This window comes from Herpailurus yagouaroundi, unplaced genomic scaffold (genome assembly GCF_014898765.1).
Source record: "Herpailurus yagouaroundi ecotype Mexico unplaced genomic scaffold, PumYag 197, whole genome shotgun sequence".
Lineage (NCBI taxonomy): Eukaryota > Metazoa > Chordata > Mammalia > Carnivora > Felidae > Herpailurus > Herpailurus yagouaroundi.
The window spans coordinates 14,902,787-14,928,314 of NW_024412428.1; the positions used below are offsets into that span (position 1 = coordinate 14,902,787).

At 40.9% G+C, this 25,528-nt stretch overlaps 1 protein-coding gene across 6 annotated transcripts; it reads left to right on the top strand.

Moving 5' to 3' along the window:
- Nucleotides 1–1,593: 1,593 nt before the first annotated feature.
- On the top strand, nt 1,594–25,317 carry SERTM1 (serine rich and transmembrane domain containing 1). Of its 6 annotated transcripts, none has more exons than XM_040448220.1 (3): nt 1,594–1,809; nt 3,629–3,690; nt 22,694–25,317. In XM_040448220.1, exon 3 carries the CDS (start codon nt 22,888–22,890, stop codon nt 23,209–23,211), a length of 324 nt encoding a protein of 107 aa, XP_040304154.1. In that variant the 5' UTR covers nt 1,594–1,809; nt 3,629–3,690; nt 22,694–22,887; the 3' UTR covers nt 23,212–25,317. The 6 variants fall into 6 exon arrangements, with proteins under 6 accessions (XP_040304154.1, XP_040304155.1, XP_040304158.1 ...); XM_040448221.1 differs by having other exon boundaries at nt 3,633–3,690; XM_040448219.1 differs by lacking the exon at nt 1,594–1,809 and adding an exon at nt 1,861–2,571 and having other exon boundaries at nt 3,633–3,690; nt 22,694–22,790.
- Nucleotides 25,318–25,528: the final 211 nt, after the last annotated feature.

Consider the following 25,528-nt stretch of genomic DNA (forward strand, 5'->3'; position numbering starts at 1 on the left):
AGAAGCTTTACCTCTCATACTGGTTGTTTTTTTGTTTTTGTTTTTTCACAGTTTGTGGTCATTTGCTTCAGTAGCCATAGGCAATTAAGTTCAGGAAATGTCAAGAAAAGCCTTACAGATTATGTATTTATTCCTTACTTCTTTTGTATTGAAACACAATCAGTATATAAAAACCAAAAATTTCTTGGATATTACTATTTATGATGAGGTTACGTAAAAAATCTAAGGTAGAACACTGAAGGATATAGATGGATGTGACAAAACTCATGGCATGTGGCATGTGAATGGGTCAAATTTAGAATGCAAACAGAAGAGTGTTGGGAGAGAATCTGAATCTCTGAATTCAGAGAATCTCTGAATCTGCCCTCTTTTCCATACAGCTCATTGCACTGCCCTGCATTTTACATGATACAAAAGATTCACAGAGAAAAGATGAACACAAACTCACAATTCCCCTGGAGAAGGAAGAGGGAGCAATAAAGCCTCTGCCCACTTACCAAGGGGGCCTCAGAATCTGTCCCTACCTAGAGAACCAGTGCACATGGGCACAGCCAACATAATCCCAGGAGAAGGGCACTGGTAAGTAGGAGTAGTTGTGCACGTGTAATGGTCACTAAGACGTGTACATCATCCTTCTATACTGATTTGCATGACTCATTTTCCTAGCCATAGTTGGACCCCGCTCAGGGTGAGTGCAGCAGGACAGGAGGGAGCAGGGACTGGAGGAAAAGGAGCCATACCTTCACAGGGGCTCAGCCCTTCACCAGGCAAGTAAGTCAGAGCCAACTGGATTGTTGAATTGTCAGAGCAGAAGAGACCACAGACATCTTAAATGATCAGTTGAAGTAAGTTTTACAGTAAAAACAAAAACAAACAAAAAACAGGCATCCAGAGTCTTTAAGTGAAGATCACGAGGCTGATTGGTAACCGAAGTTCGTCTTGTCATTGAAAGGCTCCCTCCCTTCCCAGAGTTCTTTTAAGGTCTATGACCCTCTCTAAGCCAGTTACCCCGTAGGGACTTTTACGGATGCCGGTTTCCCTGGCAGTGATGGAGACTGCGATCCCGTTCATTTCATCTGATGGTTTGGCAGAGGATTCAGAGGGGAAAGAAGAGAAAAGCACGGAAGGAGAGACGCGTGAGGCGAAGCCCGACACAGGATGGGGCAAAGTCCTCATGCTGCTCAGAGCTGGGCTTGCTGCGATCGACCGACCGGGGCTCGTGGTTTGGAGTGGGGGCTGCGCGGGACTCATAATAGATGTTTGAGTAAGAAACTTGGCAGGAAGCAGATGCTTTCACCTGCTGACAAGTTCCTGAGCCCCCCAAAGAAACTGCACCCCCATAACTCCCCCCCCCCCACACACACACAAAGTTAAGGGCACCACACCTGCCTTCCCCAGATGGGGCTCCCTGTGCGAACGCCTCCTCGTCCTCCAGGATTTTCCAGCGCGGGCTCAAGCTCCTCCCTCGCCAGAGCGGGGCTGCTGTCCTCCAGCCAAGCGCCAGCCAGAGCAGCGGCTGGGGGGCGGCGGGGAGTGGGCCCCGCTCGCAGCCATTGGCTGTGCGGGCCGCAGGGGCGGAGGGAGACCCGCGGTCCCGCCGACTCGGCGGCCCCGGCTTCACTCCAGCTGCGCCCGCCGCCCGCCCGTGCGCTCCGGCAGCTCACCGCACGCTGCGCCTGACTTCCCCGCGGACGGCTTCGCGGGCGCGGATCGCAGAGACCCGGGGGCCTGCGAGGAGCTTGGCGCCGCCCTAGTCCCACCCGGGGTGCCGGAGCGCGGCCGGGGAGGTCGGAGCGTCCCGACCCGCAGGTCAGTGACAGGCTCCCGACGCCGCCCGCGCGCGGAGGCAGAGGAGTGGGGAGCCGGGGACGCGCGGGGTGCCGAGCGCCGGAGGAGGGCTCGCCCTCGGCGGGGAGCGCCCCGACTCCTCGCGTGGGGCGGCCTCGAGTTGCGGAGCTTCCACTCCCTCCGGAGCCGCCTCCCAGACTCTCCCCGGCTCCCGGAGGTTTGGCTCCTTCCCTGGACACCCCGAATCCATCCCATTTGTGGCTAGCCGTGTCCTTTGCGGCCCCCAGCAACCTCCGCAGGTCGGAGGTTCCAGATTCTCGGGATGACCTCCCTGGGCGACGTAATGGCCATGGTCCCGGGAGCACCCGCTTTTGTCCCGGACCCAGAGAGCCGGGAGGACCTGCCCCCGCGTCCGCTGCTGCACAGATTGACTCCTCTGTGCAAGTGTAGACAGTTCTACATACACTTTGCAGAACGTGTTTCTAGGTGCATTGTTTGCTTTTTGCCTTTGTGGTTCGTGCGGTCACCTCTCCGGATTTCCAGGGTCATCCGGCCATTCCTCTACTCGCCACGCGCACACTGCCCGCTTTGCATCTTCCTGTGTTTGCGGGAGTCTTTTCACCCATCTTGGGTGGCTTCAAATCCGGGGAAGTTTTACCTGGTGCTGAACACTTGCGTTCCCCAGCGGTGGCTTCCGAGTTCCCGAAAAAGCCAGCCGCGCCAGCTACTTTCCCCTTTTCCCGGGTCTGAGGAGGTGCTGGAATCCCGTGTTTCCCTGTCGAGGTGCGTGGATTACGGACAAATGACATCCTAAATGATTTAGGAGAGAGGTGTGTGATGTGCCCCACTCCGGGTAGCAGAAGGATGCGTTCATTCACAGAAGCATCTTGTTGAGGACCAGGTTTGTGGCTGTACCTGCGCGCTTTCTGCCGCTGCATGCCTTCGGCCCGCCAGGCTTGGGTTGGTGTCAGACTCCGGGGGCAGGGTCTGTTTCCTAACCTCCTTCAGGTCCTCTGCCTGTTAAATTTCCTTCGTTATTTATTTATTTATTTATTTATTTATTTTACTGAAGTGTGTAAGTACTTAGGTGGTTCTTTGTGGTGGATAATAGGATCCTATGGTTCTGGACATTCTCAAAGCCTTTTGGTCCAGTCCACGCTGTAGGTGCAAAGGGCGAAACCCGCAAGGATTACGCCCTGGGGCCAACCCCAGGGACCACTCCTCAAGATGTTTCTCCTCTGGAGCTTTTTGCTTTACATTTTCTAGATTCGTTGTCAGACAACAGCCGATCAACAGAAAAAAAGCAAGATAAGTGATAGCGTTTTCTTAAACGGTTTACCTCCTAATGCAGTCTTGATGCCCAGTGCATCCCTCTTAAAAAAAAAAAGGTATTTAATTAGCTTAAAGTATGCAACTAGTCTGACTGTTTTAGCTTATTTGTACTCTAGCTCCTACAGATTCTTAAATCTATTTCGTGACTAAAATGCTTCATTTCGCTAAGTACAGAGGCGTCTTGTCCCCCTACCCCCACCATCCCACATGTACACAGCACCGCGCCTAGTTATAATCAGCACCTAGTTGATCCCTTGATGCACATCGCTCTCTGAAGTGTGTATTAGTGGGTCCAGCTCGTAACCAAGTTGCACTGCCACCACTCCCACAGGGCACGTCCTTCGAATGCTGGGCACTGTGGGGATGGAGAGCCATCTGCCAGCCTCCGAACATTCTGGGAATATGGAGCTCCAGAAAATGGGTGGGGTATTCCATTTCTGTGTTTTGATTTTGAGGCTTATTACTTCTTTGGGTTATGTATTTATTATTTTTGATTCTTCTACATAAGGCAGACTGCTCTGAAGAGCTCCACACTTGCTCATGGTTCTCATTAAAGAAGATTCATGTAAGGTAAGATACATTCCATTTTCCCTGCTGTTAGTGCAATTCAACAGATTTCATTTGATGTCTATGATGTGCAAGAGCTTGTCAGGGGTTAAGAGATAAATAATGGTGTGGTGACATATGGCATTGAATCCATAAGAGGGTTTATTTGCAGGTTTCCTATGACTTTTTTTTTTTAATGAGGGCAGATGAAGGATGGCAGTTGATTGGTAAGAATGATTACCCATACTAATCATTAAGTAATGTGGAGTCATACATTTATTCTTTTTTTTAAGTTTATTTATTTATTTTGAGAGAGAGAGAGAGCACACACATGCACACAAATGGGTAGGGGCAGAGAGAGAATCCCAAGCAGTCTCCGCACTCAGTGCCGAGCCCGACCTGGGGCTCAAACTCATGAACCATGAGGTCATGACTGGAGCCAAAATCAAGAGTTGGACGCTTAACTGACTGAGCCACCCAGAAGCCCCCATTTTTTCTAAGAATGAAAGATTAACCCATCACAAGCAAAACTCTCTGATTTGGCCTCTATGTAGATCTATGTCAGCCCATTTGATAATATCCCTTCTTCTCTAGGCTTGCTCTTCTCCTTGCACTTGTATTTTAATATCTTTTTCTTTTTTTTTTTTAAGTTGTAGACTTGAAGCATTTTTATATTTAATTTGTTATTAGGGAGAAGCAAAACAAAATTAGAATTGAGTTTTTTTTATTCTGCTCCTTTGAGTTTTTAAAATAGTAATTTAAGAACCTGGAAAACTATATTCCTAAAAGTCCCTTGACATCAGGTACTGTGTAGGTCCCACTTGCCTGGCTCTTAGCACTGATGAGCCATTCCGTAAACGTCTGCTAAATGAAACCAGAACCCGAGAAAGTAGTGTTGCAGAAGAATGCCATTTTCTTCAAGTAGACATGTGTGGAGCATATTATATTATTATATTACTATGTCAATATAAAGCATCATGGGCTTAATTTTTATTATTGTTATTATTCCTAGTGACAGCTAAAAAAATACTAAAGCCTTTAACTTAATTAATGGAATAGGGAACATAACAAAGAAGCAGCTCAAACTAAGTGCATGAGTTGGCAAGATTCCTTTTAGCTAACAGATGTACCTAGAGAAATCAAGCCAGAGACATAGGTGCAGAAGTCCGTGATATGTACACATGTGGACCAGCCTTTGATTTAGAACCCAGGAAGTCTATCTATGCATTCACTGACCATGTCAGATCTAGGACAGCAGGCTGATGAGCCAAGTTCTGGGAGCCCTTCAGTTCTGATTGTGTTTTGTGGCAGGTGTGCCTATGGTATATAGTTTTCTGAGTTACTCAGTCTCAAGACACAGTATGCCTCCTTCAGGAGTTCCTATGTATAGGATCCATGCTCATGTTCACATTTGGAACCAGAAAGTAATCACTGTTTAGTCTAATAAGTTTTTTGGCAACAACAAAAACCATAAAAAAAAAAAAAATGGAGATTCTGAATAGTCAAGTAGCCATATACAATGTAATAGTATCTCTAAGCATGAAATGGCACAATCCAACCAAAACAGTGCCAATATTTCAAAGCTCTGAATTTATCTCAGGAACAGGATAGACTGCCATTAGTATTTCCTGAATTCCTAATTTTTAAATTCTCACCTATTAAGTTTTATTAAGATGGGAAATCAGTGGGCCCAGATTTATAATTTACATTATGGGCTTGATTGTTGACGCTGTTGATGTTGTTGATATTTTTGACTGTTTGATAGTGTTATAGACAGTAGTGAATGGGTATGGAAATTATAAGCCTGTAATACTTGCTAAACAGGGTAACTTAAAGTAAAATACCCGTGTATAATTTTTGATGTGAAACAAAAGGATAGGTGGCTGTTAGATCCTGTGTCAAATTCAGAAAGACACGAAGATGACTTATTCCAAGGTTAAAACACCAAGACAATTCATTCAACATATAAATTTGCTCCTCAGGGAAAGCCAAAATAGCAGCTTTCCTGATTAATTTGCCACAGTGGTCTGATACTGATTAGAAGTGCCTGGTAATTTATTAACTATTGCCCATTAAACCAGTTTGGTTCTTAATCACTTTCAATTTCCCCTGTGACCAGGATTCTAGCAGAGGGATCTACTCTTCTCTTTTCTTAAATAAAACATTCACGGTATCCCATAAAATGCCAACTGTAATACAAAGAGCAGTTAAGCCCTAATGGGCAGATTGACTTATTTGTCTCAGCCTGAGAGTCTTAAACTTTGAAAGGAAAGGTACAAGTGAACCATTTCAAAGGTTTGTGTTAAGTATATGCAGTACAAAAAGGAATAGGAGGAGGAGGAGTGGGGTGGGGGAGGGAAAAAGGAGGGGGAGGAGAAAGAGTTCCGGGCTTAAAAGCCAGTTGCCTTTTCACTGCATATGCTATCATTAAATTTTATTTCTATTTTTCTAATGAAAACACCTTTATTGGTTTTTTCCTGATTATAAAACAATATATTTCTGTGTACCAAAATTCACATACATGCACAAAATAGGATGTAACCAAACATACCCATATTACCTGCTAACAAGAAATGTTAATAACTTGGTGCATAATCTCTTGTTTAGTTTAGTTTAGTTTACTTTTGCATGCCTCTAATATTGTGTAGCAGTGCTAGTAGTTCTTATTTTGTGAAAATGGAATCACACTATGCACTATTCTGAAGCTTACTTTTTGACTTAGGCATACGTGTCCAGCATCTTTCCAGGTTAGAAAATGTAGTCCTTTTTATTATATCAGAGTCCTCCATTGCATGATTCTAACATCATTTATTTAACCAATCCTTGACTCACGAACATCATGGTAGCTCCAGTGTTTAGCTACGGAATGCATCTTTGTGCATGCACTTAAATTTGTCTAACTTTATCCCATGGGGTAAATTCTCAGAATGTATTATTTATATTGTTAGCCTACAGTGCCGTACATTTTTGGATGAAATGGGAAGCACTGAAATAATTCATCTGATAAGCCTGGCACATTTTCTGCCCTTAAAAAAAAACAAAACATTCTGGGGCATCTGGGTGGTTCAGGCAGTTAAGCATCCGACTTCGGCTCAGGTCATGATCTCACGGTTCATGGGTTCGAGCCCCACTTCAGGCTCTGTGCTGACAGCTTAGAGCCTGGAGTCTGTTTCCAATTCTGTGTCTCCCTCTCTCTCTGCCCTTCCCCCATCTCTCTCTCTCTCTCTCTCCACTAAACAAACATTAACAAAAATTTATAAAAAACACAAAAACATTTTTATTGATTTTTATTGATGTTTGACATTCATATAAAGAAGCACTCAATGTGAGTATTCATGTGCTCAACACACCCATGTAAATAGAACCCAGGTTAAAAAATATATATTTACTAATACTCTCCTTGATGACCTTCATATACCTTGGTAACCTGTCATTCTAACAATTCCTCATGAGAAAGTCCTTAGTGAGCTTGTTGACCTCGATTTCCATGAGTCAAGTGCAAGGTTAAGGGCACAGTTTTAGAGTGACAGTGGAATATTGACAGATTCTCAGACCTTCAAAAGGACTACTTGGCAACAAAGTTGGTCTGGTTCGCTGAAATGAGTTTCCAAGATCTTTCCTTCTGTCTCCTGTCTAGTATCCTTATCATTTTTGGTCTCAGATTTGGACCTTCATGGCATATATTTTGATTCAAATGATGAATTAACCTCTGAATGACAAAAGAAACCGAGTAACATGTTTTTCACCTAATTTCTTCTTGTTGGCTGCCCAACTCAGCTCTGAGTATAGAGTGGATTTGGAACCAGGAAAGGATCCTAGGCTCCTAATTTGTGGTTTCAGCCACTAGCTATCTCCTTCCACCATCCTTTTCCAGAAGGTATATGAACAATGACCTTCAAATTTTAATTTACTTAACTTTGGAGACCTTGGCTTCCTAATTTATAAGTACTTCTAGTTACCCAATTCTATGAATAATGTTTTCCTTTTGTGGTTGCTTATTTACTTTTTGTTTTGGTATTGTTTGATTTTCTGAATAGAGGAAAATTAATATTAAGAGAGATCACAGGGAAAGAAAGAATAACTTAATATATGATAAATGACTTAAGTCAGTTCCAGAATGAATGAAAAGAAAAAAAAATTGCTTCTTTTCTGCTCATGTGTTTTCATTCTTTTTGTTATTTTTCCAAGAAGCTGAGGTCTGGATTAGGGTGTTAGCACAATACCGCTTAGGATATCACTGCTCACATCACCATGACTATGATCCAGATGGAATGGTATTCAGAGTATGGTCCATGCATCAGTGCCAGCCCTTGAATCATTACTCACTCACCATGAGATATGGGACTTGAGCCAGAATATAAGGCACTAGTATACTTTTTAGTTTAGCTTTCTCCCTCCCTCCCTTCCAACCTTCCTCCCTCCCTCCTCCCTCCCTCCTTCCTTCCTTCCTTCCTTCCTTCCTTCCTTCCTTCCTTCCTTCCTTCCTTCTTTCCCTCCCTCCCTCCTCCTTCCTTCCTTCCTTCCTTCCTCCCTCCCTCCGTCTGTCTGTCTGTCTTCTTTCTGTAGTAAGACATTTGGGATGCTGGAAGCACTGCTTTACAAGTTCCTCATTTCACAAGGACTCGTAACCCACATATTCCTGACAGAGACAAGTGGCTACTTTAAGTAGCAATGATCTCCAGTGTGGGGCTTTGTAGTTAAATTGAGAAATTTATAAAACTGTAAACATTTTCCATTTCTGTGCTGATTTTCTGGTGAATTTTGTTTTGCTCTGTTTTGGCTTTTAGGTTCTTTTGGTGAGGGGAGAGGTGAGCTAATTCTTGAGGTAGAGTGACTAACAGAGTACCACGGCATATGATGTTCCTGAATGAAGTAAATTAAAATTGTCTTCCTCTGTGATGATTGGAAAGTGGGTATTGTCCTTGATCCTGTTTGTCTCCACAGATGAATACAGTGCCAAGCGTTGTGATTATAAGGGACTTAGTAATTTTCAAAGGATGGGATTATCATGAAGTTTAACTGAAAGAACATTTTAAATTAAAAACAATGTGTTCTATTTTATATCCAGTCAGGTCTTCACTGACTCACTATGGTAAACTCATGATTTTCATTGTCCTCTTCAAAATACATTTGTTACAATCCCTGATCTATGTTCACAGTATTGAATTTCAATATTTACAGCAGATTCCTACATCCTTTCCTTGGTTATCCTGGTGGATACTTGATTAAATACAATTTTTGTTGACACAATTGCTTGATAAAAAGTATGCTCAGAGTTTGCTCTAGAACTTGAAACTATAAATTTTATTGCCATAACTAAAATAGTTATAAAATTTAGGGTGTGTTGCACATTATTCTTTACTATTGAGTACTTATCCTTTGAGTAATCGATATGATTTTATACAAAATCATTCATTCATTCAATAAATATTATTGCACATCCAAAAAATAGAACAAATATGGAATACCTCTTCAAGAAGCTTCCAGTTTCTTCATTCCCTTACTCTTTTATTCATGCAACCATCCTACAAATGCTTATTGAACATCTTTATACAAGACACTGTGCTGGTTCATGGCTATAAAGATTAGTGAAATGGTATCCTCTATTTATGAGTTCATAGTCTATCAAAGTTTTAGAGAAACAGGTAAACAAATATAATAAGTATAATAAAATGTGAGAAATGCTAGTGTGAAAAGGTATAGAAATTATCATGAGAATGCAGAGAAAGGAGCCAGAAATTTGTGTAGAGAAAGTAGGTGGGGATTTATATTATGAGTGAATAACTAGATGAGACAGGAGGGAAGGCTTGAATAGAGTCTTGAAGATGAACAAATTGGATTTTGGGTGGAGTTAGGGAGAAGACATATATAAATATAAGGATTAAACATATATGCTTTTAAAAAAATGTGGGAAATCAAGAACAGTTTGATATGCTTGAACCACCAATCTTAGGAACAATGGGAAAAATGAGGCTGGAAAAGTAGCAGGTAGCCTGATAAAAAGGAACATATAATATAGCACAGGTAATATAGGAAAGGTCTTTTAGATTTGTTACTCAAGATGGTCACTATAAAAATTGTATATGCAATAGACTCCTGCATATAATAGTAATATTTTATCACCTTCCTGTACATAGTTAACAAGTATTTGTTGAATGAATAAATGAATGCACCAGAAAATATAGTTTTTCTTAACCAAAGGCAATACCACTGTCCCATTACTTGTATAATGAATTGTTTTTTCCCCATTAGAAGTAATGAGTTAGTCTTAATATCTTTACTATCTCTTACATGTTTCCACTTGAAACCCATTGTGCATACTGAAGTTATAGCTGGTCAGGACTATCCTTACACGGTAGCACCTGATCATGTTCCAGATTATTAGGGAATATGTTTTTGGCCACACCAGTAGCTAATTCTCATCCCTTTAAGCCTCACTCTTGCATGAAATTAAAGTTCACCAAAACATCCTCTACAATCTTCTTGCTCACCACTGCCACAAGGGGTTTTAACATATTATATAGACAATTCATGCAACTCTAAGTTATACTCAGAATTTGGCTTCTTTAATTTCTTGAATACCAAGCATAACCTCTGCTGTCATAGTAGAATAAGACCTTACATCAGTCAGTAGAAGGTAGATAATGGCTTACAACAACAAGTGCCAAGGTACACTTGGGTGGCTCAGGAGGTTAAGCATCCGACTCCTGGTGTCGGCTCAGCTCATGATCTCATTGTTCCGTTGAGTTTGAGCCCCACCTTGGGCTCTGTGCTGGCAGGGCAGGGCAGAGCCTGCTTGGGATTCTCTCTCTCTCTCTCTCTCTCTCTCTCTCTCTCTCTCTGCCCCTCCCAACTTGTACTGTCTCTGTCTCTCTCAAAATAAATAAATAAACTTAAAAAAATTTAACGGAAACACACACAAAAAAACAAGTGCATTCGTCATTAACACTAAGTATTGATAAGGCCAGCAAGGGTGGTGGTCCTCACCCAGCTCACCCCGGTACAGAAGCTGTCCTGTACTTAAACAGTTACTGCAGCAAAGGGAAGGGATATGGCAAATCTCACATGGGCCTTACATTTTCTACCTAGAAATGACATGTCACTTTTTCCAGATTCTGTTGGCCAAAACAAGTCATCTGGCCACCCTAAAGTCAGAGGGGATGGGAACATGCAATCCTACAACATGCCTGGAAGGAGAAAGGAACAGCAGAAACACGTGAACAGCATGAATGACCACAGGTCTTGAAATTATCCCTCTTTTACCCTCAGGCTCCCTGGAGAGAAGGAAGGTAGTGAATATAGAGCATTTGGAGACACAGGGATACAGATTTGAATTCCAGCCCTGCCTCTAAGTGGCTGGGTGATCTTGGGCAAGCTTTTAAATTCTCTGATACTTAATTTTCTCATCCATTAAAGAAAAGTGAGGAGCAATAATGACTACCTTAAAGAGCTGTGAAGATGAGAGAAAATACACATGCACAATGCCTGTGTACACATGAACACACATACAAAATTAGTATATGCTTTTATTTAATAAATCCTGGCTGCTATCATTGATATTCTTACTATTGTTTTCCTAAACTGGCGTGCTGGACATTCTTTCCCCTACGTAACATCCTGGGTATACCTTCTTCTGCCTATCATATCCTGGAGCCATATATATTCCCATTCTACAATTACTAGGGTATGCTCCCCCCACTCTCTTTCTCTCCCCTCTACCTCCTCTACTCTTCTGACACGATTTGCCCCCTACATTCCAGCACACACCATTGAAATAAAAGAGAACTAAGACTAGATATAAGACTAGTGAGGGGCGTCTGGGTGGCTCAGCCAGTTAAGTGTCCGACTCTTTTAGCTCACGTCATGATCTCATGAAGCCCCATGTCAGGCTCTGGGCTCACAGCGAGGAGCCTGCTTGAGATTCTTACTCCCCCCCCCCCCCCCGTCTGCCCCTCTGCTGCTTGCTTGCATGGTCTCTCTCTCTCTCTCTCTCAAAATAAATAAATAAACATGAAAAAAAAATAGTAGTGAGTGAAGTGTGGACATGTGCTTCTGACCAAAGCTATTCCTACAACTGAATAAAATACATAGAGCCCACAACCTTAAAAGTAGATAGCCCCACCCTGATAAAGGAAAAAGTCAGTTAAATCTCATATAAGAGATACTCGTGGTTCCGTTAAATAAAACAATATTTCTTTATATTTTTAGAAGAATATATAACTATTGTGGTGGCCTTTTTTCTCCAAGTAATTCCTAATTATTTTTCAATTTCACCTCCTTTTATGTTTTTAAGTTAAAAACACATTCTGGGAGAATTTGAGCCTACACTTGTTTATTGCTTCCCTATTGTCTTTGACAGATTCTTAAGTCGTTATCTAAAATGACAACAGGCTGCTAAGGACTTGATTTCCTCCTACACTTGATAGCCTGCCATATCATTTTGTTCCATGTTACAAGGAACATGTAGATATTCTCTTTGTTAGCCAGACTTTTGAGTTCACTGTACTGCCTGAGATAGAGACAGACAGACAGACAGAAAACGAGGGAGATAGAGAGCATTAAGGCAAGCACTGCTGTTTGGTCCACACCAAGGATTAGGAGGACCACAGGAAATCCCACGTGGGAACACGCTTTCCTCATGAGGACACAATGTCCTCTTTTCTGTCCCCTGCCCTCCCTGGTGTACCTGAAAATCCTGGTAGATGAGTAATTTCAGAGCCATAAGAGAGCACTTTGTCTCCTTATAGTGGTGTTTTATGTAACCCCTGTCTAAAATCTGACTCATCTGGTACTCATCATTCTAGGGTACTTACCTATATTCACAGTCATATGATTGCTGATGACTGGCAAAAAGCACTATTAATATCAGTGCCCTCTATTTTTTCATTTGTAGCCGCATTTTGCAGTGACGATTGATGATTTAATCAATCATACCTATGTAATGAAGCCTCCATGAAAACCCAGAAAGACAGGGTTCAGAGAGCATCCGGGCCGGCTGTGCTGGGACGTGCTGGGAGAGGGGATCACTCGGCATGGAAGCTCTGTGCCCTTTCCCCATACCTTGCTCCATGCATCACCTGCTGCTGTCTGGTTGTTTCTGAGTTATATCCTTTTACAATAAACTGGTAACCTAATAAGTAAAATGTTCCTCTGAGTTCAGTGAGCTGCTCTAGAAAATTAATTGAAGCTGAGGAGGGGGGCTTGGGAACCTCTGATTTATCACCATTCAGAAACACATGTAACAACCTGGGGCTTAGGACTGGTGTCAGAAATGTCTATATTGCAGAGGAGGGTGTCGTAGGATTGAACCCTCAACCCGTGAAATCTGATACTATCTCCCGATAGTGTCGTTGGAATTGGAATTGGGTTGAATTATAGGACACTCCGCCAGTATTCCTAGAATTGCTTGTTGGTGTGGAGAACAGCTCCCCAGTTCTGCCTCACACACTGGAATTGGTGCCAGATCCTATTTAACCTGAAACTAATATAATGTCAATTACATCTCAATAAAAAAAACCCCCAAAACACCAACTATTCTTTCTTGACTCAAGATGCCTCCAGAGTCCCTAATATCTTTGGGTATTTAAATTGTAGGAGAGATGTCTGGCTGCTTCTGAAGATGACTGATGATGTAAGACAAACAATTGGATTTCATGATTCTGGAGGTCCAGATTGAGATTCAGACCAGTGGGTGATGGCAGGAGTGAAGTTAGGAATAAGGCTGGCTGGCAAGTCACCATTCCTAGTGTTTAGGCAGCATCTCCCACCACCATGAATCCAATTTCTCCGGCATATTAAACTTCCTCTAACGCTTCACCTCCAGTAACCATGGATTAGTGGGCATAATGAGCTGATGGTAGCAGCAAATATGTGAGGTTTTTCCAATGCCATTTGAAAGATTCCTTTGAAGAATCAGGCTTCTATCATTGTATATTTTTAAAAGCTCCTAACATTTTAGCTGACTTACAAATATCATACCAAGCCTATTTTCATTAATAGCTTTGGGGACAAGTCATTTTTCCCCACAACTTGTATGTTGAGAAATTCCAAATCTACTGAAAAGTTGCAAGGATAATAACCATGCACACCTATAGATTGTTTAACTATAGACTTTAACTAGACTAAACCAATTGTGAACATTTTGACATATATGCTTTATCGTATTTCTTTCTGTATGTGTGTATAAATGTGTGTGCTTGTTTTTTGGGTTGTTTTTGTTTTTGGCTAAAACATTTGAGTGTTATTTGCTGATATTAGGGCACTTTTTGGCTACAAACTTTAACATGCATTTCCTAATAACAGAACATTCTCCTATATCACTTAGGAAATTTAATATTTATATAATACAATTATCTAGTGTGCTATCTATGTTTAAATTTCCCCGGTTGTCCTCATAATGTCCTTTATAAGAAAGCCATTTTTTCTTCTAATTGGCCAAAGGATCTTGCATTGCATCTGGGAATGGATCTTGAAATCTGCTCCCTATTTCTTTTTCTGAATATTCATCTGACTCCTAAATAATGTAATATGGCCAAAACTGGCTGTATCCAAAACAGCCTGCCTAAGCTGCCAATTACTAATCATTCTTCCTAAATACCCATTTTACTGTGGAAAGCATCATCATTGACTGTCAGCCGTAGAGGACCGGGGAAAAATGGAGAACTTATTTAGCAAAATTCATATGTATATATTATGCTAAATACTGGGCTAATATCCAGAAGGGATGGGCAATTTACATACTATGTAATCAACTAAGGTTCTATTTGTAGTTATATTATGAGAGACAATGGCTCATTAATTCAAGTAAATGCTGTGCCTTGATTAAAAATGTCATCACGTAGAAACTCTGTGAGCTTGAGACTTAAAATGTAAGACCTAAAACATTTATATACATTTGTAATATTCAAATCTATTTTTAAGGAGTAGACTATAAAGCATCTTAGTTTAAACAAATACATAACTGTATTTGTAGTTGTCATGAATAGTCGCTTGCTTAATTGATAATACTCAAGTTCTTTTCAGACAACCTGTGTCATCACTTTTTGTTTTTTAATTGTACCTATACATGTGATTTTATGGATAGAGGATAGCTATTAGTCTTTGGAATACTCTTATTTGCAAAACCAGAGAACTGGATATATTATATAATTTATATTCCTCTCTTCCCTCTGCTTCAATTATCAAGATATTTTAAGTAGAGGTGAAGTTTGGGGGTTAATTTATGGAGTGAATGAAATATTTACTACATATCCATTGTTATAAATTGAAAGTTTATGAGATGATGAAAATTTACAAGAAAATACATATAAAACAATAGGCATTTACAGAAAGAGGCAAACCTAAAGGTCCTCTTTAAACACATTAGTTTGGATGCCTATGGGAGACGGAAGGAAATGGAATGAGGAATCAAGATAAAGAGGAATCAATGAAGACAATAAGCTACAAACTGAGGAATCTACCTACTTAAAGAATTAGGCAGCAGTAGACCCAAACAAAAGTACTGGTTGGGAGGAATACAGTATCACATTTTCCCCAATTATAGTGAGTGGTCCATGGCTGCCCACTTGTGAGTAATCTGCTTAGACTTAGAGGGGACATCATTAAATGGCTGTTGAAAAACAAACGTCCAGGCTTTCCCCTATTCCCTTACAGCAGTTTTATAGGAACCCACAGTTCCCTGGAGCCTGAGAGAGGAGATTGGGGATACGTAGTGGTCTACATGTAAAGATTTAAAGAAAATTGTAACAATCACAAAATTAGGTTTACAAGGACAAATTTTCCCAGTGTCATACTCTATCAGGGGACTGTTACGAGAAATTCCTGATTAAACAAAAAATATATTAGAGCTAAGTTATTTTAGAGGCAGAATGACAGACCATGGAAGAGGAGAAAACACCATTCTATTCTGCTACCAGAGCATGATTTAATGAAAATTTTTTTATATGTGTCCAATCTTATTAAAAATAAGTAAGGTTTTTAAGTATACTAATGGTATGATTTAACCAATTTTAGCTGCTCCAGTTCTAGTATATGTGCTGCGGGAGAGTACACTAGCTGTTTTTCTTAATACACTTCTAAAATACTGGAAAAGATCAGATCCTAGTGGAGGGCGAGAACTGACCTGAAAGCCCTTACTAAAAATACTATAACATCTTGAAAGGCCAGTCTTGCTTCCTGCCTTCTTTCTTCCCACTGACTCATTTGGACATTGCCTATGATCCTCAAGTCATCATTTCTCTGGCTGTTCGCTTTTCCTTTAAATCAAGTGTTTAAGCACAGTGACCTTTCTTCCCTCTCCGTAGAAGATTTTCATTGTTCTGCTGCTTCTTACTCAGCCCGTGCTTCCTTCAGCCTTCAGGGTGCTACTTTTCTCATTCTGATTTGGATTAATTGTGTTAGCCTAGATGGGTCCAATATCCCCAGAGGGTAGGACCCGAGCCCTTCCTGGTCTTTTCTACACATCATAAAAGAATCATGACAATGCTATGCCTAGACCTGTCTTTGTATTTGACCTGTTTTTTAACCAGAAAATTATGCATTTAAACTATCTTATTCTAAAAGAGTGACATTCTTTTATTCTTACGAAGCAGTGTTTTGGTTGTGAAATCTTCACATGGAATATAAATACAACAAAAATTCATTAAGAATAATACTTTGAGGGGCGCCTGTGTGGCTCCGACTTCCGTTCAGGTCATGATCTCACGTTAGTGAGATGGAGCCCCGTGTCGGGCTCTGTGCTGACAGCTCAAAGCCTGGAGCCTGCTTCGGATTCTGTGTCTCCCTCTCTCTCTGCCCCTCCCCTAATCACATTCTGTCTCTCTCTCTCTTTCAAAAATAAATAAAGATTAAAAAAAATTACAAAAAGACTACTTTGATTTCTCCAGAAAAACAGTGTAATATAAATGCAAGGGAGGTCATACTATAATTACATTTGAGGTTGTACAAGATGGATGGTCAGTCATGTGTATATTCCCTTTTGAAATACTTGCTTGTATACATGTTTTTTTTAACTTCAATCTACACCACTTTGTATATCAAGAAAGGTATATTCTGAATATTTTGTGAATTATAATTTATGTAGATGACGATTTTTTAAAGAATTAGTACAAACAGTTCATCTAGCATAAAAGCATTCTGAGTATATTTATTTTGTTAGGGAAATATTTTACTGGGCCTGAGAGTAATCCAGATTACCCTTACCACCAAGTCCTCACCAAGATAGAATTAGGAGACTGGTCTGGATCTAAAACAACTTAACGACCTACCATAGAAATTGATTTTTTTAATGTTAAAAAAATTTTTTTAGCTGATACTAAATTATTACTTTGTCATTTTAAAAATTTTCACCAAAGTACTATGAAAAAGCTCTGACTATATTCTTTTTTTTTTTTTTTTTAACGTTTATTTATTTTTTTGGGACAGAGAGAGACAGAGCATGAACGGGGGAGGGGCAGAGAGAGAGGGAGACACAGAATCAGAAACAGGCTCCAGGCTCTGAGCCATCAGCCCAGAGCCCGACGCAGGGCTCGAACTCACGGACCGCGAGATTCGGACCTGGCTGAAGTCGGACGCTTAACCAACTGCGCCACCCAGGCGCCCCATCTCTGACTATATTCTGATCATTCATTTGAACAGTAGATAAAGAGAACTGTTAATTTTAATTTTTTGTCTAACATTATCAATCCAGATCCATGAATTCCAGTGTATTATTCAGAATCTTCATATTCTATATTTCTTCTCACAAGATGGTCTTCAAATTCAATATTTGATAATACATAGACTCAGTTTATTTCATCACTTGGTTTTATTTTTTATTGGGCTATGACAGGGAATCATAAACAGAATTCACATGTAATTCTACCCTGCTAAGTATTATACTGACAAGAGCAGTTCTCAGACAAATATATGGATGGCTGCATCATCTTTGAATAATTATAGCACATAAGACAATAAACTTTATTTTCATTATTCCAAGACCAGGGGTAAGTATTTGCAACTGCAAGTGACAACTGACATTTAGAGAAGTGTGGGTGGGGCATATGTTATGTCAGCACCAACCGTCTCTCATCTAGCATGACCTAAAAGGCCATCAGCCAAAGAGAAAGCGTTCAGAGAGAAGATAATCGTGCAAATAGTAAAGGAACGGCTCGAGGTCTCATAGAAAGCATATTGTTTTTTAAGTAGAACTAAAACCAGCTTTACTTACGTGTGATAAGGTCCCTACTAGATTTTGGAAATGATAGTTTCTATGTGTTCTACAGAGAAAGAGATCCAATATATCATTATGTTAATCAAATTCGACATTTGTAGACGGAAATAAGGATTTTACCATGTCATGTTAATAACTTATCAACTCTATCAAATCATTACTGATGGTTTGAGAGGACAGCCTTTTGGAGAATGACATAGCAGGACTTGCTAATGATGAAAAGCTGATTCCGACATCCTAACAGCCACGGTACTCTTTATGTCTGCACGGCAACAAAGCAGCTTATCCCAGTTTTCCACAATAAAAACCTTTCAAATAGTTGTTCTTCACATAGAAATGTATTGAATAAAGGTCAGAAACAAAGCAATTGCCGTGCCAGATTTGAGGCTGACTGTGGGCTGAGTTGTGGACACCATTATGTTGTAGAAGTCAAGGCATGGCGTTGGCTCCACCCATATGCAGGCCACCAGAGGTCTTGCAGTGCTTGTGTGTGCAGACTCAGAGGTGAGGGCCTGTTGGCTCTTTTTCCTTTTACCAGGCATGAAGTACGCGTCAGAGGGTATGCTTTTGTTCTTCTGAAACTTTACAGTTCTCATAATGACCCCATGGGAAGGAAAGCTTCCATTCTTCCAGAGGACTCACAGAGGCATGGTGCTGAGTGTCCTGGAACCAGAGACCCCCAGTCTGCCCTGTCTCTACTGTCTCTCCATCTCCCTGCCCCACTGGGCTCATGGTGACATTACACATCCGCTCTTCCTCACTTAAGTAGGTGACTGCCTTTTGTAGATTCCTCCCCGGCACAGGTTTTTATTCCAAGAGACAAAGGGAAAGCTGGCTGACCATGAACCAAAATATTTACACAAATCTTCATTTATAATGTTTTGATCTAGCTGTCTCATTTCCCTTTTTCAAATATCACTTTTTGAGGATGGCTCAGAAAAAAAAAAAAAAAAGAACATCATAATGCCCACGTGGCTTTAGGTGCCACCCGAAATGAGAGGACATCGATGCTGCCCTGAGACAGGTCAAGGCTATGCATTTAAGATGAAGTCTCTTTCTTCTTTTCTTTTTTTTTAAATTTTTTTTTTCAACGTTTATTTATTTTTGGGACAGAGAGAGACAGAGCATGAACGGGCGAGGGGCAGAGAGAGAGGGAGACACAGAATCAGAAACAGGCTCCAGGCTCTGAGCCATCAGCCCAGAGCCCGACGCAGGGCTCGAACTCCCGGACCGCGAGATCGTGACCTGGCTGAAGTCGGACGCTTAACCGACTGCGCCACCCAGGCACCCCTCTCTTCTTTTCTTTAAACCTAATCCGTTTGGGAGAAATGGCCCAAGGTGCATCATCCTGAAACGTTTGTTTGATTTCATTTTCACAGTGCTACCTTTGGCCTCATTCACACAGTCACAAGGCCTGAACATGTACAACCTGCTTCATCCTGAACATTTATACACAGATTGTCAAAACATCCACCAGAGAGAAGGAAGATTCACCAAATTTTTAAAACTTGAATAAGAAAATGAGAATCAGTGCCATCAAAACTAAAACAGTCTCTAACAGTGCAAATATTCGGTGGTTTCAGAGTAGGACAGTGAAACAAAATTTGCGTATCTGTCATTTAAAATTAAGAAGTATTGTGGAAATGATATTAAGTCTGAAATACTGGGAGGAAAATATTTAAAGGAGAAGGTATTTAATTGTGAAGTGTCGGACAATAACACAAACTTTCATTTGTTCATTTCTACCATTCTTCCAAGACCTCTTAGAAGATCAGATGCTCTCCCCAAAACTTCTTAGCCTCCTTTCCTGTAAACCCATTTCACAGACAGTTGAGGCCCACAGGGGCCCTTTTGTCTGAAAGTGAAGATCTTCTTGATGTGAAAAGTTTCCTTGGAATATTTACAATGTAAAGAGATGCCTTTGTTTTAAAAAAAAGTGGTCTGGCAGCCAGCTGTGAGCTTCTCCACTGAACTGCTGACACCCTAGTGACACTGTCTGTGCCTCCAGCTCACCCCCAGAAAATGACAGTGTTGGGTAGCAAAGGTGGCTTTAGAAAAATCATCCAATTCCAGCTGAATCTATGACCTGCATGTGTCAGAACTGTAGGACCAGCCGAGACTTTGAAAGCTCTTCTAGCCTTTCTAAGCATTCAGAAGGAACTATATGTCTACCGGGACTTTACGTGGGATGGCCTTTTATAATTTTCTAAGTATGTTTATGGAGATGTTATCACATCCTAGCTCAGGACCTCTTGGTGAGGTAGGAAAGGTGAGTTTTATTGCACCAACAGGAAAACTGAAATGCCAAGAGTGAACAGCGAGCTTGCCCAGAGTAAGTGGCAGGTAGGAGCTAATGATGCAACTCTTCATCATTTTTCTCTTCCCATCACAGTTGAGAAAACTAAGAACACAGTTCAGGCATGGGGTCTAGTCCCTAGTCTGTCACTGTCTAGCTGTGTATCCTGAGTAAATCATGTCTTTGTGGCTCAGTTTCCTCATCTACAAAATGAGAATAATAATTCCTGCTCTACCGAGTAGCTGTGAGGAACACATAAACTGCTTAGTCCCCTCGTCACCCATGCTAGGAAAATAGGATGTAAAATCCTTACTACTCAAATGTCAGGAAAATTGAGACCAGATGGTATAAGGAGTGAGGATGGGCAGAAACCCCACGTCCTAGCTTATCTTTTAATGAGAGGTTTCTTTTGTCAGATCAGTTAGCTTCTTTCTTTCAGTTTCCTCAGCTAGATTTAGGAGGTCTTTCCAGAATACTAAGAATATTTCTTCTTATTCATTCAGCCCATAAGGTTTCCATCCTAGTTTTCTTTCCTAATGATCTTGCTGCCTCTGAGACTATTTTCCCTAAAGATGAATGGCTAGGACATTTACATAAAAAGGCAAGGGACTGCCAAATCAGTGTGACACATTTTAGTCCCCCTGTGACTCTCTCTCTCTCTTTTTAAGGATCATTAGGAGCCTGTAGCAACTTAATGGAATTAAAATCACCAAGCAAAGTATAATGAGGAGTAGGAGTCAAATTACTTTAGGAACTACTAAGACACTGCATGTGGCCTACTCAGAGGAACTCACTAAGATCATTAGCCTGCATGACACCCAGCAGGGACAATCTTCTCATAAGTGTCCCCTGCTTCCCAGGGATCATTAATGCTGCTCAGCTCTGGCCACAGTGGCCAATGTCAGACCCTCAAAGAATCAGCCACTTAATTAGATCTGGAATACAGAAGGGAAAAGCAAGTTTTCTTTCTTTTTTTTTTTTTTTTTAATTTTTTTTTCAACGTTTATTTATTTTTGGGACAGAGAGAGACAGAGCATGAACGGGGGAGGGGCAGAGAGAGAGGGAGACACAGAATCAGAAACAGGCTCCAGGCTCTGAGCCATCAGCCCAGAGCCCGACGTGGGGCTCGAACTCATGGACCGCGAGATCGTGACCTGGCTGAAGTCGGACGCTTAACCGACTGCGCCACCCAGGTGCCCCGCGGAAAAGCAAGTTTTCAAGATAAAATGCAGGGCAGAGTTTAGGAAGAGGGAAAGCCAGGGGCAGAGTGGATTTTTCACATTAGCATTTCATTCTATCTGACAGGAGGAGGTTTAGAAATTTACAACAAAGGGATCTAATGCCATAGAGAGCTAGGAAGAGCCTCTTTTCTCGACTTGAAGAGTCTTCTGCCCAGAGGGATCGATGCATTCTGCGCCTCCACGTGGACTTAGTGGGCTGGAGGCCGAGGCAGAAACCAACTGTGACTTTGCTAGTCATGGAGGAGAGGGTGTCTGAGACATGCTACACCCACACTCGGAGCCTGGGGAATCATGCCGTCTCCTGCTTGCTACCTGCCTGTCAGTCTGTTTTGCCTGTGTGTTCCTCACAAGGACCACGTTAGGAGCGAGAACATGGTCAAGGGCATACTCTGCCTCCCGGCTGCCAGAAAATCATGCCTTCTCCACACCCAATAAACACACATACACACACTATCAACTCATTTTGGCCCAACCTCTACAATTCACAAAGTGCTTCCATGGCTGTTTTCTTGATAACACAGGTGGGACAGGTGCTATACATTTTACAGATGGGAAAGTGAAGCTCAGAAAATGTAGGCAATTTGCCCAACTTCCCAAAGGTAAAAGGGAATTCGGACCTCAAACCTAAGTCTCTTGACAGCAAATCTTGTACTTTCCATCACTCAGAGGGAATCCAACCTTTTTTCTTCTAAATTAATCTTAAGTTTTTATTCAGTGCTAAAGTATGCACTAGAACGTACACAGGTAGATAGAAAAGAAATATGAAGAAATGGCCCCTCATTTCAAGGAGATGAATTTTTATAAACAAATCAGAAAATTATAAATGTTCAACAAGAAAGCAAACTTACCTGCACGGCGTGATTCTTCAAAGTATAGTAGAGATAAATCCTGGCTGGGAAGGTGCTAGTGGGCTAGAGGTGTGCAGAGTTAATTTTCTGGAGAAGAGAGGTTTGGCACTGACTTTCTGGGTCCTATTCTCAGATCATCCACTTGGAGCATCTGTTGAAATCACAGCAGATGGAACACATCAGAAATGTATTTTCCTTTTTACTTATTTTAGTTCCTTGGAGAATCCTGGTACCTGGGGTACTGCAGCGGTAAAATGAAATAAAAGTTTATTTTTATATCATCATTTGTAATATCATAAGCATTACCTGTTCCTGGAGAAGTAATTTCATTCCTTTCCCTTCTTGAAGTGAAAACTGGAAATAAGACTGAAGTGTGATATTTTGTGAATAACGCATTCAGTTGTTCTTTTTTGTTGTCTGTTTGTTTTTGCAGGGCCAATGGACACCTGATCCCCTGCTGCCTTTGTTTGAAATCCAAGAAGTTTCCTTGTGCTGATTTAACTGCCTGCAATCTTTTCTATCATAAAAAAACAAAACAAAACAAAACAATGCTGATTCTGTCCATTTTAACCCCTGTGTGAAACTGACTTTTAACATACTTGTGCGTTCTTTGACCCTCCATGAAAGATGTCTGAACCTGGCTCTTCATCTGTATTTTCGGGTAACGTGGAGAATGGAACTTTCCTTGAGCTCTTTCCTACATCCCTGTCCACATCGGTAGACCCTTCCTCAGGCCACCTGTCAAATGTCTACATCTATGTGTCCATATTCCTTAGCCTTTTGGCGTTTCTGCTTCTGCTTTTAATCATTGCCCTCCAGAGGCTCAAAAATATCATCTCTTCCAGTTCCTCCTACCCAGAGTACCCAAGTGATGCTGGTAGTTCTTTCACCAATTTGGAAGTCTGTAGTATTTCCTCTCAAAGGTCCACTTTCTCAAACCTTTCCTCATGAAGAACACAGAAGAATTCTTGAATGCTGCAGCAGCCTCGGTTTTCCCTTGCGGGAAGTGTCACATGAAGTAGTTGCTTCATGAAAGAAATAACCCCCTTTCTTTTCCAATCAATGAGACCTGTGTCTCCTCCTTCACCCCTAATCTCTCCTTCCAGTCATGACGCTTTCCATTTGTGAATGTAGGAGTTGATGCTGACTCAGAGAAATGTGTGCAAACCTTAAAGGGCAGAATTTCACACAAACCACCTGACCAATCCGGAGTGGACTTCTTGAGGGTGGATCAGTTCATTTCACTCTGCTGGACACCCGAGGTGGAAATCACGCGAGGCGGCCTCACAGTGGGTGCTGGATACAGACTCTTGCCCTTCATTTCCCTTACAAAACCGTGAAACCAACTAAGCTGGCAGGAACTGGCAAAATTAAGTCTGAGCTACTTAGAAGACATTGTCCATACTTAAAAGATAAAGTGGAAACATCAAATTAAAAAAAAATCAATTTAGATTTAATGTATAACATTCCTATAACCGGAGGCAAAATATGCTAAATGTTTTCACTTTAATAAATGAAAATCACATTTATTGATGAGTAAGTCACTATGGAAAAGTTTTGGAAGAGTAACTTTTAATAGCAAGACAAATATGTGTTATGATGCAGTCTGTAATGTATTTTTGCCTCTTGGTTTTTTTTTCTACTTATGTTATAGTCATAATACTCCTACTGTTGTAGAATTCTTTGTGATAATTGCTGTTACTAAGAGAAACACCCTAAGAGACACTAAGAAGTTTTTATTTTATAGCTATACTTTCTATTAGTGGAAATTAAGCATATGGAAAAATATTCATTTAGTTCTGTTTTCTGCAGTAATAACTCCTAGCAGTCATGTAAGCATGTTCCTTTATTCAGTTTCATAGTCTTTATAATTTTAGTGCAGAATTCTGTTAAGGCTCCCAGATGTCAGATGTTTGTTCACCCACATTAGATTGCAAAACTTAAGGGACTAAATTGCTATTTTACATATTAGTATATACTCCATGAATGTGACATGTCTCTGGTAATTAGTTGTTCTATGTTAACATAACACTTTGAATTAGAACCCTGGGATGTGGGTTTTTATTAGAAATTATAGACATTCAAGTTGTGTAGCTGCTGAGAACTTAGTGATCCTGGGAGCCCCATACTATGTTCACCCAAACACTGAACTTGGGGGCTTTGTCCATGAAGTGAGGCATACCTGTGAGCACAGACTTAGAAGACGGAAGAAATCAAGCTCCCCCTAAAAACAAAGCAAATAAACTACAGCTTCTTTAGAGTGAGAACTTTAATTTAATTTTTAAAATAATAAATGGCCCACAGCATAAACAATGAAGTTCATCAGCCTACAGAACCCACTGCATCAACATGCCCCATCTTCCCACGGCAAGTGGATCATTTCTTGTCCAAAACATTTCCTAACCTTCAGTAGTGGAGTTTCAGTACATCCTTTGGATTGATTGTGCAGGCGACACTGTCTAGTAACTCGAATGGGATAAAGAATCCACCATTTTTACAAGGTGTATTTTTGTCATTCCAAAATGCTGAGACAGATGAGGACTGGTAATGAGGATCTGAAGGTTGTTTGTTGTTTTTTTTTTTCTTAAATCCATAAGCTTCACTTTAAATCAGACCACACTGAACTATTTATATGAAAAATGTTCCCAGACACCATAAGACCTGCACAGAGTTGCTGTCCTAAAATGTGTAATTAGTGAAAACGTGGTTTCTGCTGCCATTTCAAGCATGGCAATGTGTTGCAGTGTTATCATGTAGTGTAAATGCTGGACTAGAAGAACTCCATTACTTTAGATCATTATCAACTGTCTCTGAATGTATGTGTTTGTGTGTGTGTGTGTGTGTGTGTGTGTGTGTGTGTACTAATGTATATATATATATTTTTTTTTTCACACGCTCCCAATTAAAAATACTGTAAAAACTACAGGATAACAGAGGCATCTGTGTTATCACCTTTGCTTTTTTGGTTAATTTTGTGCTATTTTGGTTATTGAGGAAGAAAGGATATGGATCAAGTGATTTAAAAAAAAAATAAAGTAACAAGTTTGCCACACAATAGGATAATCTGAGTACCATCTGTTCTAAGGGTAACTTTATATTCTTTCCTTCTGAAAGAGATACAAGGACTTCTGAAAGTAAAACTGCCTTTAAAAAAATCTGCAGGTAGATCCCCCTCCCTGCTGCTGCAGTGGTTCTTGCTCTCCAGATTAAGTAGAGTATTTAAAAGCAACATTCGCAAATGTGTATTAGGACTTGTCAAGCTTGCCAA